Source organism: Mytilus edulis, chromosome 4 (genome assembly GCF_963676685.1).
Source record: "Mytilus edulis chromosome 4, xbMytEdul2.2, whole genome shotgun sequence".
Taxonomy (NCBI): Eukaryota; Metazoa; Mollusca; class Bivalvia; order Mytilida; family Mytilidae; genus Mytilus; species Mytilus edulis.
Genome location: NC_092347.1, coordinates 13,880,218 through 13,898,007, shown reverse-complemented (window position 1 = coordinate 13,898,007; position 17,790 = coordinate 13,880,218). Strand labels below are relative to the sequence as shown.

Genomic DNA, 17,790 nt, shown 5'->3' with positions numbered 1-17,790 from the left:
AAGCACATAGCCTTCCTAAAAGATATTAATAGATAAAACAATGATATTGAGAATAAAAAAGTATATTGACCAAAATCTAATATCCTTTTGCAGTTTTCTTTGAATATCCCAAATATTACTACCAGTCCAATTTGAGCTTTAAATTAGTAAAATACTATTTGGACTAAAGCTTTATGTGTTTTTTATTGCTTGAAATAGGTCATAGAATGAAATAAAGTAATGCTCAAGTCAATATAGCAAGTTTGGTTCTGTTATAGGTGTAACACCACTAATTCTGGCCCGGCCAGAAAGCACATACCAGAAAGTAGTACATATTTAACGCAAAATAGTTCCTACGCATGAGTGTAACTTTCAAAATATGTAGGATATTTAGGTAGTTTTGACATCAAATGAAAGCTGAAGGACTGGTGATCATTGTAGAACACTTTTGGACTTTTAATTTTAAATATTTAAAAAACTGCAGCAAATTTTGAAAAGAGGGTACATTTGGTCTGTTTGTCAGATCTGAAGTACCTGTTTTGGTACATCCGAAGTTCTGGGAACCAGTTCTTTCTTATATGCCATGTAAAGTATGTTGATTTTTTCAGTAGAAGACACCATAAAGTGTTGCTTTGACGTGCAATGATTGCCACTTTATTTGAACTTAAAATGAAAGAGGTGTGCCTGGTTGAAATGGAGGAATTTAACATAGAAAGTAATGGGACCATGAATTAGTGGTGTACTTCCTTAAGCTCACCTGGCCCAAAGAGACAAGTGAGCTTTTCTAATCACTTGGCGTCCGTAGTCCGTCGTCGTGGTCCGTTAACTTTTACAAAAATCTTCTCCTCTGGAACTACTGTGCCAAATTTAACCAAACTTGGCCACAATCATTCTTGGGTATCTAGTTTAAAAAAATGTGTCCGATGACCCGGCAAACTAACCAAGATGGCCGCCATGGCTAAACATTTAACATAGGGGTTGAAAACAGATTTTGGCTTATATTTCTGAAACCAAAGCATGTAGAGCAAATCTGACATGTTGTTAAATTGCTTATCATGTGAAGATCTATCTGCCCTAAAATTTTCAGACAAATCGGACAATCGTTTGTTGGTTGCTGCTCCTGAATTTGTAATTTTAAGGAAATTTTGCAGTTTTTGGTTTTTACCTTGAATATTATTATAGATATATATAAACTGTAAACAACGATAATGTTTAGCAAAGTAAGATCTACAAATAAGTTAACATGACTAAAATGGTCAATTGACCCCTTAAGAAGTTATTGTCTTTTATAGTAAATTGTAAACTTTTGTAATCTTACAAAAATCTTCTCCTCTGAAACTACTTAGACAATTTTAACCAAACTTAATCACAATCATCATTAAGATATCCAGTTTAAGAAATTTGTCCGATGACCCTGCCAGCCAACCAACATCGCCGACATGGCTAAAAGTATACCATAGGGGTAAAATTCAGTTTTTATGGCCCATTAATTGGCAGTATGTTTTCTAGTCGGTGCGTCTGTTCGTTCGTCCGTCCGTTCGTTCGTTCGTTGTCCGTCTGTCTGTTCCGCTTCATGATAAAGTTTTTGGTCAAGGTAGTTTTTAATGAGGTTGAAGTCCAATCAACTTGAAACATAGTACACATGATCCTTATGATATTCTCTTTCTAATTATAATGCCAAATTAGAGTTCTGACCCCTATTTCACAGTGCACTGAACATAGAAAATGATAATGCGATTGGGGTGCATCCGTGTACTATGGACACATTCTTGTTTAATTTGTTAAATCTCTGAAACTTACGCATAAAGTGCAAATTTGACAGTAGATGAAAATGTTCAACAGGTTACATGTACGCTCTATCTGTTCTGAAAATTTCAGACGAATCAGACAACCCGTTGTTGGGTTGCTGCCCCTGAATTGGAAATTTTAATGACATTTTGCGGTTTTGGTTATTATCTTGAATATTATTATAGAAAGAGATAAACTGCAATAATGTGCAGCAAAGCAAGATCTTCAAATAAGTCAACATGACCAAAGTAGTCAATTGACCGCATAAGGAGTTATTGCCCTTAAAAGTCAATGTTTAACCATTTTTCGTAAATATTTGTTATCTTTTACAAAAGTCTTCTCCTCAAAAACAAATGAGACAAATGTAATCAAATTTGGCCAAAATCATCACGAGGGTATTTTGTTTAAAAGAAATGCCTGAAGACCCTGCTTGCCAACCAGCATGGCAGAAATAGAACTAAGGAGCCTCTTGTTTGTTCATAATAAGGGAAACAAGTAACTCTACATTCCATTCGTTCTAACGTGTTATTACACGGTAACAAACTGAATCTCAGGAAATATGTTACTTATCCGATACAAATACGGTTTTTGGATAGACCAGTGTATAATATTGTTTGTTCTCCAGTACTCCTAAACGCCGATTGCGATTATATAGATAGGTAATTGAAGTCACGAATTTATGCATCACAGCCGAGCATGTTTATACCCTGATCATTAAAACCGAAAAGGAATGTAGTATGTTAAATGCAGAAATCGAAAAATATCCATGTAAATGTCAAAGAAATCCAATTGACCAAGTTTATATTTTACATTTCAGAAGTTAAACAGACAATATACAATTTAATGCAGAAGTACAGCATAGCTTTAGTTGATGCTCCTGGTCATATTGTTGCTGTTCTGACAGAGAGGACTCAAAAAGTACAAACATTGTCAAGAGAATTCGTAAGCAGCTGCATGAAATCAGATTCTTCATACGAAAGCATTTCAACCAAGGAGAAAATTAACCTTTTAGACTATTTGATTTCTGATGGCGATTATTCAAGATTAAAAGGATTAAAACTGTTACCTTTGAACAACGACACTTTCTGTGACTTCACTAAGAAGAATCAAACGAACAGTGTATTTGTATGTAAAGAAGAGGTATTACTGTTTCCTGGTCAAGAAGATAAGTTTGTAAAAGTTGGACTGAAAGAAGAAATTTACAACAAATTTTGGACAATGGCTAAGCAAGGTAAGAGTTCTTTTGTTTTCTACTTTTTAGCTCACTTGACCTAAAGGCCAAGTGAGCTTTTCTCACCACTTGACATCCGACGTTTGTCGTCGTCGCCATTCCCCATTGTTGCCTATTATTTTGAAAACTGTAATAGATCGATAGAAACTTTTAAAAGCACGAAGGTCAGCTAGACAAAAACCACAAATAAACCATAGTGGCCAGCATCTACAGTAGATTAGCTATTAGAGTTATTGGCCTTTAATAGTAATTTAAAAAAAGATGCTTATCGTCTTGAAAACTATAATAGTAAAAAGAAAACTTTAAAAAGGAAACAAAAAGATCAGCAAGATCAGATCTACAAATCAGTCGATATGATCGAAATTGTAAGCTGATGATTTAAAAAAAAAGTGACCATTGTCGAAGATGTCGGTGAACATCACATGCTCTTTAGAGTCTCTAGTGTTTTTATACCGAATAGTACTTCCTTTTCAGTCGGAAAAAAGTATGCCAGTTTATCTTTCAAAATGATATTATCGAGACACTGAAATATGACTTATAGTTTATGCTTAATCCATTAATGAGTAAGATAAAAAAAAAAAAAAACAACGTAGAAGTCAACATGCCGTTGTAAATATTAACTGGGCTGCGTTCAATATCGTAGCAGCTACGTAGTGCTACGTAGAATTTGACTATTGAACGTGTAGCTATAGTTATCAAAGGTACCAGGAATATAATTTAGTACGCCAGACGCGCGTAACCGTTTCGTCTACATAAGACTCATCAGTGACGCTCATATCAAAATTTAGAAAGCCAAACAAGTACAAGTTGAAGAGCATTGGGGATCCAAAATTCCGAAAAAAATATAGACTAGTTGTTACATAGATATTGATAGCAGCTACGATATTGAACTCATTCCTGGTGTCTATATAATATGCCAAGCAATATATTAAAACTAACGGAGTTCAGTATTTTTGTGAATTTACTTTATACAAGTTTTGTTGTGTCTATTACACGTTATGATCGTAAAAAAAATTGACAGTTCATATACTTTAAAAATGTCGACTGTTAAATATGACTAAGACTAAACGATCACTCATTATAAGAGTTATTGCTCTTAAATGATGATTTTTATCCATATTTTTCTGTTTTAATGTTGTCATGAAACATATAGAAGATAGAGAGACAGCACAATTTCTATACGGAGGCTACATGGCCGATACCGTCATTTATCTCCTAAATATTAGAAAGTAATTGACATTGAGTGACAAATTTAACCCACATTTTGGACTATATTTGAGAAAAGTTTAGAAAGAATTAAACTTTAGAAAGTTTAGAAAGAAACTGTTTAGTGGTGCGTTTCTTCTATTGTTTAATTTATATCTTATACTAACTAAACCTATCAGCAGATCAAGAATTACACACATTTAACATGACTGAAATCATCAGCCCCCAACCTCATTTCGATCCATTTTTTGTGATTAATGCAGAAATAGTACTGAGTATAATAGATAGTAACTGTAGTAAGCAATTTACTCCCATTTTATGTAAACATAATATCGATTTGGTTTATCCATAACAACAATCTTCTAAAGAGATATTGCAAAAAACATGCCGATTTCAGGCTATTTTTAACAGATGGACCTAAATAGAACTTTAATGCATTTGAGTACTGACTTTTCTAAAACAATTTAATAATACATGTATTTACCAAGTGATGAAGTATAAATCAAATGCCTTTCGCCACATTTTGTCATAAAGTGTTTTCAAAGTTTGCGTGAAAAAGTGATTGTAAACGTATTAAGAATAATTTTAGGACAAATATCGGATATTGATATGTGGATACGGTCGGACAAACCACGAAATAATATATCAAACGTATAAAAACCAAACCCATTTTTAAGGATATATTATTCTTCAACCATCAGAAGATACTTTTTATTGCACGATGTCCATCATTATATGTGAAAATTTCATCTCGACCAAAATGGGAAGATACACTTCTAACTGTGCTTTGCTACCTTAATAGTTGTATGCAAACATGCCAGGTACGCGATACAGACACTGTAAAGCCTTTAATGCACTAATTGATGATTGTTTACCAGTCATCGCCATAAACAGAAAAAACACTTAATAAATCAATTCAAATAATGTTATACATTGATGGGATTATCTTAGCATAAATTTTTTTTGACAGATTAAAGATGAATTCTAATATGACGTTCTTCATTCGCGTTGTTAATAAACCCATGCTCTAAGTCCAATAAAATTTGTATGCACATGCGTATATTGACTACTGCAGAATAATGAATTTTATCAAATTGGCATGCATTTAATATATTTGTTTAACTTAAATCACTTCCAACCTCTTATATGATGCACATGTTGTTACTTATTCATTTATTATGACTGTAAACGATGTTGTAATTCGAAATTCACATGATACGACAACCGGTAAAGCTGGCTGTTCAAAACTCTCCGCTCTGAAAAATCACATTGACAGTCGTTTAGTGATTATATACAAAAAAGTAGGTTAATGGAAGAGTCTACACAAAGGTCCACAATTAAAAACATCGGACATAGAAATTACCTTAATTGTCCTAATCAGAATCGAAATGTTTGATGCAAGCAATACTGTATTTTAGTTTTAAAATGGGTAGGCATTATATTCGTGTTATTTTAGCCCTCACTTTCGCTCGGGTAAAAATAATCACGAATATAATGCCTACCCATGTTAAAACTACAATAAAGTATAGCTTGCATCAATTATTTCTTAAACTCATTTAAATTACAACACACTTCAATTGAAGTATCGTCTTTATAAAAGCTATCATTTACGTTAAATAATAATTTTAACTGTAATGACACATGAAATAGATTAAGGAATATTATTTGTGGTCTATATTTATTTGTATATAATAGCTGTAAATAATTGGATATTATCTTTAATGAAATTAACACATTTGATGCAAAATTTGACTTTTTTGGAATGGAAAAAAATACGATTTTATCCAAGGTCAGTGTATTTTATTTAACGGGAAAATAAAATATTATCATGAATATGAAAAAGTAAATAAACTTAATTAGATCAGGAGAGATTACCCCGAACTTTTTGTTTTATACGAATAAACAGTAAATGTCCCTTTTTTTTTAAATATGCAGCTAAAAAACCAGAAGGAGACCCCTACTTTTCCTTTTTTTCATGGAAACACGTTTTGAAGGCTATCTTCTCATATTTTTTGTTTTAAATTTTATCATTTAGTTTTCTGTCTTTTTAAACAAAAATACTATTCCCATGACATAATTTGACTATTTTACACAACTTGTAGCTTGAACAAAATGTAGTTGGCTTACACACAACATAAAGTACTTTAAGGAAAAGTATTAAAACATCATCGTTTTTAATTCAGACCTTACCCATTCTAGCATAAGCTTGTCTTGAGTCTGTTATACTGATTATGTTCTTGTAATTTTTCAGGTCTTTACCAATTAGTTAGTCTCCAGGATCGCTCTCCGACCGATATAGCCAGCTTACTTAAGGAATCCATAGCAAAGTACATAGGAGCGACATCTAACAGATCTTATCAGTGGCGACAGACAGACCCAGTAGGAATGGTCTGGATTAAGAAAGTATGGTCTTACATTCAGCAATATGATTTGAGTCATTTTAGTCATATGCATTTGATTCCTGACACTAGAACACATGAGTTATACAAAATATCTACCATCTTTCTTTTGAAGTCAAATGGATCATGTGATATCCCGTCTGACGTGTGTAATTGTTTGAGGTATTTTGATATTGTTATCCTTGATGAAATTCCTGATGAAATTGAGGATCATAAAAACATTCGTAACTTTGTATATCTACCAACCGTAGAAAATGTTTTCAAAACCTTAGCAAATGTCCAGAAATGTGAAAATACCGGACAGTTTGTAAACAAATTCAATTCCTCTGTAACAGAAACTGAAAGATCGCAGTTTGTAATATATATTTCGAACTATTCGAAAATGAGCGATAGTTTGATCAGCCTTCTGTCTGATCTGAATCTATTTAAAGAGAAGAATTCATGTCGATTTGTGTCGATAAATCAAGTAAAGACGATTGCTGAATCCGATGATCTACCAGTACGGTACTTCAGAGAAACGCTAGACTGTTCTGATCTTTTATACAGAAATCTTGCAAAGCTATTGCAAGCTGAAATCATTGACAAAGAAGATGTTATCATTGAAATTCTGAAGAATCTGGAAAAAGAATATGATTCAAATGACAGGAACACAATGGTCGAATATTTCCTAAACAATCTGTCACTCTTTCATAAAAAGGAAGAGATGCTGGGTATAGCCAAACACTTAGAATTTGTAAACAACAAAGTTGGTCAGAAGAAAAAAGCATCACAACTGTTTGATCCGGAGGATGAAATTATAAGCCTGGTAATACTAGACGATAAAAGATTACCAGATACAAAGAACTTACCGATTAGTCTGCAACTGCTTCGAAAACTTGGTTTAAAATCATGGCATTGTATTACAGCAGAGGACATCCTTTCTTGTGCAAAACACATACAAGAAAATTCAAAATGTTCAGACGAGAAACAACGATCGGGCAAATTGTTACAACTTTTACATAAAGCAAGTGGGCTACTCAATAGCAATGTGGATGGCATACAATTGTCTCAACAACTTTTAAACATTGAATTTATTGCACCAAGTCCAAGAAAAGATAATTTCCCAGTATCACTGCCGTGGTTATCTGAGACGTCATCAACTTTGTTTTATCGACCTTGTGATATGATTAACAGTAACTATACTAGATTGGTAGGAAGTGTTAAACCTATTTTGAACACTAGTTCTACTGACAATTTAGTAGACAGATTTGGTTGGAACAAAGAACCGAATTGTACTGATGTGATCGATCAGTTACTTGTTATTACAAAAAGTTACGAAGACAGAAATAAACCAGAACTTCTCCCCGTTATAAACGACATCTACAAGTTTCTATCTTCTCGGTCTGAGCCAAAGAATGCGTTTCAACAATTAACTTCTCAGAAATGGATTTGGACAGGAAATGGATTTGAATCATCAGATAAAGTTTATTTGCAGACTGGTCCGAACGATATTTACCTGCATCCGTATATGTTCCCATTGCCTACTGAGTTCCACGATCAAGTTTTATTAAAGTTCTTTAGAAAAATGAATTGTATAGAAGATCAAAATACAAGATTATTAATGCGGGTACAAACAATGATCAGAGATAAATATAAAAGAGGTAGAGAAACAGTACAGAAGGCAAAGACAGATCTTCAACTTGTTGTTAGCATTTTAAATATCTTGAAAGATGCAAATGAAGCTGATATTGAATCTGTTTTGCTTCCAATTCAACAACGCGATGAGCGCAAAGTTATATTGAAACCTGTAAAAGAATGTAGTTATTGTGAGGATGATGATGACATATATGGAGATGAAAGAGATTTTGTGCACCATATGGTACCCCGTGAAGCTATTGAAAAATTCGGTGTTCCGTCTGTAGCCGACACATTGCTTGAAGATACAGAACAATTGGAAGAATGGGGACAAAGTGAACCTCTGACTCGGAGAATCAAAACTCTACTTGATGCTTATAGAGATGGTCTGTCAGTTCCAAAAGAAATAATCCAAAACGCTGATGATGCTGGGGCAACAGAGGTGCGTTTCTTGTATGATGAACGTGATGGAGAAAAATATGGTCGAAAATTACTGGACAGAAATATGTTTGATTGCCAGGGACCATCACTTTGGGCTTATAATAATGCTAGGTTTTCCACTGACGATTTGAAAAATATAACAAAACTCAATGGTGCAACAAAAGAAGCAGATACCACAAAGATCGGAAAATTTGGACTCGGATTTTGCTCTGTTTACAACTTAACAGATGTTCCAAGTTTCGTAACAGGAAATCAAATGGTAATATTTGATCCTCACTATGAGTATCTTGGAGATGCATTGAGGCGTAAAAGGCAACCGGGATTGAAAATTGACTTCAAACGGAACAAAAACATTTTAGAAAGAAAATATTCTCAGTTTGAGCCATACAATGGAGTATTCGGTTGTAATTTAAATGTGGAGCAAGATGAAATTTTATTTGATGGAACTCTATTTCGCTTGCCTCTAAGAACTAGAAAACAATCAGGTGTCAGTGAAATAAGTGACGTACCATACGATCATAGGCAAATGATCAGCTTGATGAAAATATTGATGGAATCAGGAGGAAATCTTTTGTTGTTTACACAAAACGTTTCTAAAGTTGAATTCTATCATCTACCCAGGACAGAAAAAGATCCAACAAAGGCTACCCTTTTGTACACTGTACGTAGGCATATAGAGCCGTCAATTGAAAGACCAATCAGCAAAGTGTCTTCAGAAAGTACATTTTCAATACTAAAATCTTTGGCAGAATGTCTTGTAAATAAAAAGAAAGAAAATGCAACGGAAATACCAGTAGTCCAAAAAAGTATATTATTTCAAATATCAATTACAACACATGCCAAGTTATCAGATTTCAAAATAGAGGCAAGTTCTTCCACAACACCGTGGTTTGCAACATGGGCTAGTGGCACTGACAAAAGTAAATATATGGCGTTGGAATCATCTAAAAAGGGAGTCATACCATTGGCATGTATAGCGTGTCCGCTTAAAAAATCGGAAAACGGGACATTTAAGACGCTGAATCTAAAGTACCTACCAGATGGGTTCTACAGAAAAGGTCATATTTTTTGTTTCCTTCCTCTTCCAGTTGAAACCAACTATCCAGTTCATATTAATGGGTCTTTTGCCGTTACTTCAGATCGTAGGAATATTGTCTATAAAGCTGTTGATGACAAAGATTCTTTTGACAACGATTGGAATGAGGCTTTAATGAATGATGCTGTATGTAATGCGTACATTTTACTTCTGGAAAACCTGCCTCACTATAACATCGATCAAAATGAACCATATTACAAACAATGGCCGGGGCAGTATGGACAAGATACCAGCATTGGAGACCTGCAGACGTCATTTTATCGGAGAGTGTCAGATACAAGAAAACCAACGAAAGTATTTCGAAGAAATAGCACCATAACTCACATTGGTCCATGTAAATTTCTAGATAATGAAATTATGAAAACTGAGTTTGGAGAAGAAGCTTTTAGTGTCTGTGTAAAGCTACTAGATGATGGCAACACTAAAATGATGAAATTACCAAAGGAAATTCAGGATTGTTTTAAGGCTGCAGAATGTGCACAAGTGGTGGCGAAAAGAGTAATGCATAGAATAGATTTTTTTTCAAACCTAGTATTCCCACATTTGAAGGATAATGTTTGGAATGAACACACAACAGATATGCTCATATTGCATGCACTAGACAATGCCTCTGGTAAAATGAGTGATATGTTAAAAGAACACAGATGTATTCCTACAGCCCCAAACAGATTGTTTAGACGTCCGTCAGAACTTATAGACAGAAAAGGAGAGCTAAAAGGGCTTTTCAAAGATGAAGATGAGAGATTTGTTATTGATGGTGAGAATATGTTCTGCAAGGATAGCCGACTAAAGACGTTGAATAAGTTGGGTATGGCAACAGCAACACTTTCTGACGAACTACTTATTGACAGAGCAGTTTCAATACAGTCACTTGCTGCCATATGTTCACATTGTGGATTAGATCGATGCATACAATTTGTTCAATATTTGAATAGAGAACTACCTTCAATCCAAAAGAAGTCAGACTTATTTAGGAAACTTCAGTCAATACAGTTCCTACCAATTAAGATCAAATCAAATGACTGGCTTTTGTCATGGGGAGGTGACAAAGTTTCAAGGGAACAAGATTTGAAAGGAGTTAAGTACATATGTAACACTGAAAATCACAACGACAAGTTTGAACTGCGATTTGAAAAACCACAATTACTGTATATGCACACGATTAGGGAACTCGTGTGTTCAATTCAACCAGTTTTAGATGAGAATTGTTTTTCTACAGATATTGATCGCCAAAATTTTATCAAGTTAGGTGTCCGACGAAACGTATCACCAATTCTTGCAATGGAAAATTTGTTAGCGATAAGTCAAAGTGCTTCTTGTGATGATAATATGTCTGGTAGTTTGGAACTCTTAAACAGTACAGTGTTTGCAATTTACAAGTTCATTAATGAGCAGTTCTTAAAACACCAGAATGACAGTAGCAAACGCTTACCAGAAATTGCAGAACGTTACAAAGATGAAAGTATATTACTTTTGAATGATATGTTTGTTAAACCAAGCCAAGCAGTAGTTCATAGTACAGAAGATTGTAGTCCTCATTTCTATACATTGAATTCACACAAACTAAAGTCAATGCATGGACTGATTGAATGTCTGCAAATAGAGGAAAGATGTTCCTCTGAACGAGTGTTGTCAGAACTTAGGTCCTACAAGAGTCGTTTTGGTGAGACAGAAATGACTGACGCTCATGTAAAATTGTATGTACGGCTACTTAAGGTACTAGTGGAGGCAATGCAGATAGAAAAGTTGGAAGCAAGTGCAGTAAAGGATCTTTACATTCCTGATACAACAGAAGTTCTGCATCCCATACATAGAGTTTGTATTGATGGTAATGTCCGTTCAACTGCAAATATGCATTTTACACATGCCAGTATATCACATGAAATATCGTTAGCTCTAGGAATCAGTACAAAGCGTCAATTCAAAGTAGAAGAATGTTCAAAGGATCTTTTTTCACAAGACTTTGGTCAACATGAGGAATTAATAACCAGAATCAAGAGAATTTTGACAGGATATCCATGCGATGCCGGAGTGCTGAAAGAATTGCTTCAAAATGCAGACGATGCTAAAGCATCAGAAGTTCACATTGTACTTGATTATAATAGTTATCCTACTGACGATTTGTTTGATGAGAAGTGGGAACCCTTACAAGGACCAGCCATACTTGTTTACAACGATAGTTATTTTTCAGAGGCGGATCTAAAGGGGATTCAAAATCTAGGGATAGGAAGTAAAGTAGAAGATCCAACAAAGACTGGACAATATGGGGTTGGATTCAATGCAGTTTACCATCTTACTGATGTACCGTCTTTTCTTACACGCGGAAAAGAAGTTGAAACAGGAGAAATACTGTGTGTGCTTGATCCACATTGTCAGTATATTTCTAAAGCTACAAGCAGAAATCCTGGAAGAAAATTTATCAACACAACGACTTTGAGAGAAGACCATCCGAATGTCTTTAATTGTTATCATGATACTTTACTGATGACTCAGAAAAAGAAAGGAAAACGGAAAGCTCAGGGTACTATTTTTAGATTACCACTTAGATCATCGAAATTCACTGAAAGTTCTCAAATATCAAAGCATGAAATTACCAAAGAGTTTGCATATGAAATTTTACAGAATTTTAAGAATGAAATGTCGACCATGCTCCTATTTGTCAATAACGTTAAGACAATTAAATTTTCTGAAATCTCTGACGGCGAGTTAGTAGAGATGTATTCAGTCAAAATGAATCTTTCTAAACTGGATGAAGACGATCGCCTACAATTTTATAAAAAGATTGAACAAAATTCAAGATTACTTCGTAAAAACCATACGTTTGATTGCCTTATGCAAGACGAAATAAATTACATTGCTGACATAGATGATAGTTCCGGGGTGAAGAGTAAATGGCTGATATTTAGACGATTGGGATTTTTACTGAACACACCATGTCCACAGAGTATACAGAATGCGTACCAAAACGGAAATCTTGGTTTACTTCCACGAGGGGGCGTAGCTGTGCCAATACAAGAACATTACAAGAAGAATAGTATGACTCGTGGACGAATTTTCTGCTTTTTACCACTACCACTGGAAACAGGTCTTCCAGTTCACGTGAACGGGCATTTCGCATTAGAACACGAAGCTAGACGAAATTTGTGGACAGATGAGGAAGACGGGTACCGTTCAGCATGGAATAAGCATTTGATAAATGACATAATAGCTCCATCTTACGCATTGGCTTTGCGGAAAATGAGAGATATTCTGGATATCCACACAGAAAGATCGTATAGAAAACAGTTGTTAGACATGAAGCTTACATTATTCCATAGCTATCTGCCAAATTACGAAGAAGCAAAGAATGAATATTTCCGTTTGCTTGTTTGCAGATTTTACCGCTGGGTCTATATGCAAGAAATTCCTCTGTTTTCCTTTATGACATCGGATGGCAAAGATGAGGCCTTTGTGCAATTTGTTCCGCTGGCATGCGACAAAGCGGCATTCCCCTGTGTGTATAATTATTTTGAAGACCAGGAATCATTCAAAACAGCTGGCAATATGAGCAGCGGAATATCAGATCGGTTAAAAATCTTGAAATCTCAGGAAAAATCATCAACTAATCAATGTGATTTAGTACAGATATTCAAAAGGTTGGGAATCAAACTACTCAGTTTTCCGAAACACGTATTACGTGGTTTAAAGGAAGCCGAAATCAAATTTCAAGCAATATCACCTACTTTCGTTATTTCCTTCCTGAAGTCATACAACTCAACAGAGAATGGTTCTTGTCAGCTGAAGGCAGTAGACAAAATGGTTAATGAAACTGTTTTCCAGAACATAGTAAATGTGGAACAGTGCATAAAGTATTGTCAAGACAGTGACACGTTCAACGATGAAATGGAGGACTTACCACTCTGCGTGACTGGTGATGGATTTATAAGAACGTTCAAGTGTGAAAGACCTATATTTTGGTCGCGTTATAGCAGTATTGTTCCTGAATCAAGCCATCGATTCCTCCACGATGATATTTATGATCTTTTTACACTACCTTTGAATGGTCTGGCAAAATTTGATTTACTCGCATTTGCTTCAGTTTTACCAAATACTATATCAGCGAGAAAATACAAAACACACAACCTTGCAGTTTCGTGGAATTCTGAAAATGATAACACTCCAAATAAGAACTGGTTGGAAAATGTCTGGACTTATATTGATTCTGAAACTGCTCAATTGTACATCACTGGTCCGTCAAATCCAGAAGAATATGCAAAATTATTAAATCCACTTCTGTCCTGGTGTTTAGTTCCTTGTAGACAATCAGATTGTTCTTCAATTGAAGGTAGTAAAACTAATGTTCTATTTCCTATTGGCAGAGCTAGATATGTTTTAGATTTACAATCTTACAAAGGACCAATAGAAATTGCTCTTGAACGTCTTGCATTACCATGTCTTGATGAAAATTTTATCAAAAAACAGGACAGCATACTCTCCAAACTAGTAGTATCGACTGAAAATGCTCGAAGTCTAGTGTACTACCTTCATGAATACAGAAATGACCTTAAAGATAAAACCATAAGGTCTAAGGATAGTTTGGTGATACTAGAATTTATTTCTCAAAACTTAGACGAGATTCTAAAAGACGCAATGGAAGACGATTTGCTGAGTAAAATAAAAGAATTGCCGCTTCATGTCACAATAAGTGGTCAGAAAGTTAGCTTGAATACAGCTTCCAATGTGCTTATACTGGATCAGTATGTATCTAAAGACATTGTGACTGATGGATTGAAGGATTGGGCTTCAAAAACGGACACAATATTACTGAAGTCCACACAACATTTGAAAAGTCTTTATATAAGGCTGGGATTCACAACAGAGAAATACGAGGCTATAGATGTGTATTCTAACTTTTTATTACCAAAGTTTGGCTGTTTGCCACAGAAATACCATTTAAATCATCTTGTATTTATACGTGACAAACTTTTGACTGTTCCTGTTGGACAGATCTTCAACACAAAGCAATGCAAACTGATTTCAATTTTGAAAGAAACGGCATTTGTACCAGCTACAGACGGAAAGATATTCAAAGCGTCGCATTTTAAGTGCCCCTTTAATACTGTAATGAAATTAATGTGTAACCCTGATCAGTTCCCAGTTGCACCGTTCTCAGACAAACAATGGAATGAATTCCTGAAGATTGCTGATATTCAATTCAAAGTGACTCCTAAGATGGTCGTAGATTTTGCACACATAGTTGAACGTTTAGCTGAAAATGGAATCACTGAAGAGGTTCGGAATAAGTCGAAGATGCTCGTTGCTCATATCATGTCTCGTAAAAACGTAGCAACTGAAGGTGTGTTACGGGATATAAGCACAATAAGATTTGTACTCCCATATAAAGCTGACGATTGGCAAAACAAAATATACAAACAGAAAAATATGTGGCTAATATGCTACCGTGATTCTGTACCTCAGCCCGTAGCATATCTGGGATGGACTACGTGTTCCGTTCTTCCACAAGAAGCCGACCTATGTCGAGACAGACAAAACCTAGACAAAAAACAAAAGGAAATACAGAGCCAGCTAGGTATTCACAATGAGCCACCAATTGATAGTGTAATACAACACGTACAAAACATTTGTAATGCATTACATGCAATGGCAGATTTAAATCTTATTGAGGATTCAAATGTCGTTTGCATCAAAGACATGATGAAGAAAATTTACGAATGGCTCAAAGGTAAAATGAAAAAACATTCTGATTGCTTGACAAATCTCAGTAAAACACCAGTGGTTTTTATACCAGATTCAAAGATGTTTGTCACATGTGATAGGACTGTAAAATCATTCGATCAAAAAAATGAGACTGAAATCAGACCATTTCTTATGCGAGTTCCAGATGAATATGGAGAATTTTTCAAATTATTTCAGTTACTTGGTATGTCAACTAGTACGTCCGTCTGTAACTACGTAAGAGTACTCGAGTATTTACATTCGGAAGTTGGAGACGCACCTCTAAACATTAACGAGCTAAAGATAGTACGAATGGCTTCTCAACAGCTACTGAAACATCTTTTGGATGTCAGCAATTCTGATACAGAAACGTTGAAGAAGATGGACACTCTGTTCTTGTTAACTCGCCAAGAAACACTGCAAAATGCAAAAACTCTTGTTCTCTCTGACAACAAGGACTTCGAAGAAAAAATTGGATCCGATATCGGAATGCCATATGTTATGGAATTCAGTCAACTTGACATTTTTATTCAAGGAAGTATATCAGAAAGACTTAAAAAGTTACCTGAAAAGATGCAACCTAACATTTTATCTGATACGATATCTAAAGAACTTACTGCCGACAATCTAGTAAGAGTACAAGATGGGCGAGGAAATGGGTTAAAAGATTTCTTTACGTCTCATCAGTTTACAGAAGGTGTTGTTAGAATATACGTTCATTGCTGCAAGCAACATCCTCGAGCAAATCAGATAAATATTAATCAGGATCAGGTCGAACAGCTAGTTAAGGGTATTAGATGTTTAAGAATAGTACAGGTAGAATCCATTTTACTAAGATTAGTGTTCAATGGCAAAACAGTTGGACATAGCGAAAAATCATGTTTTTTCAAGATGAAGAGTGATGAAACAAACAATGAGCATGTTCTGTATTGTGCTTTCAAAGAAAAGAGTCTACAACAATGGTTGGTCGACAACTATGATTCAGTAGGGCTAGCCTTAAAGAAATGCACTGACGATCGCTTCGAGGACACCGGTGGTCTTTTGATGAAGATCTTAACACGGATTGACAAACCAAGTAGCATATCAAAAGCATTGGACGAAGCTGGTATACTAGAATACAAATTTGCTCGTAATGCACATGAACATTTGTTTCCTCCGGCTGGTACAGTTGTCAATCAAAATCGACATTGTTTTCTTGACAGTAGCTTTACAAATTTCACCATCGGAGAATATGTAGCTCTCTTAATAAGCGAGGAAACTGTAACCAATCGAAAATTTGTTCCTGCAGTTTACATTTACGCCATAATTGTCAAAAAAATAGAAAGTGATACGTCAAATACTATTCTAGGAAACACTCTTAGCATGTACGAGGTTGATGTTGGAAATGGCAACATAGAACAAAGGAAAGCTTACGACTTATTCAAGTTTAATCGTAAAAACGCAGATGGTAACCAATTTAACGGACAAGAACCCAGTGAGTCAAAAGAACTTGAAGAGTTTGTAGGGATTTCCGGTACAGAAAAAGATGAGCGACCTCTTGACGATATTTTAAAGGAGATTAAAGAGCAAGTTAAGGCAGCTTGGACACTACCCGAAGATGAAAGACGAAAGGTGATCAAAAGATTGTACAAAAAATGGCATCCTGATAAAAACCATGGTAACGAAAAAATAGCAACAGAAGTATTCAAATATTTACGGAAGATTGTTTTGCAACTGGAAAGAGGAGAAGATATTGACAGTGACAAAACTTCAGATTCGTCAAGCTCCAGATCTAACTTCTACGAAAATTTCAAGAGTTATCATTCAAATGACAGAAGCAGATCAAAATTCTATTCGAATTTTAGACATTATTCAGATGACAATTCTGGCAGGTATGCAGGAAGTCACTCGACGTTTTGGTCAGATTTTGGACGATGGGAATATGATACATGGGAAGATAGTTACTACAGAAGCAGTCAAGGGAATAGGTCAAGAGGAACAAGACATCAAACAAGAGATGAAAAGGTTCCATCGGTAGCTGAAGCTAGACAGTGGATGCGACAAGCCAAAATGGATTATACAGCTGCTGACCAATTTTTCCCACACGCATTATTAGGACAACACTTTAATTGGATTTGCATTATGTGCTATCAGGTATTTACAAAACGTTTCCTAAAGAAGTTTCAAATTTTAAGAGTGAAGTTTCATCCTTAATGGTTTATCAGTATTATATTCCCCTCTAATTTACTGTAGTCTTTAAAAATTCTAGTAAAGGTATTGACGTTAGTGACGCTCAGATCAAAATAGTTAGAAAGCCAAACAAGTTTAAAGTTGATGAGCAT

At 35.0% G+C, this 17,790-nt stretch overlaps 1 protein-coding gene across 2 annotated transcripts in view; it reads left to right on the top strand.

Moving 5' to 3' along the window:
* The window catches only part of LOC139519021 (sacsin-like), a 47,143-nt gene that overhangs the window by 24,762 nt on the left and 4,591 nt on the right, over window positions 1-17,790 (top strand). For both annotated transcript variants that reach the window (XM_071310732.1, XM_071310733.1), the window contains exons 6-7: window positions 2,585-2,998; window positions 6,456-17,602. In XM_071310732.1, coding sequence (XP_071166833.1) covers window positions 2,585-2,998; window positions 6,456-17,602 — 11,561 coding nt within the window. The remainder of the gene's footprint in view (window positions 1-2,584; window positions 2,999-6,455; window positions 17,603-17,790) is intronic.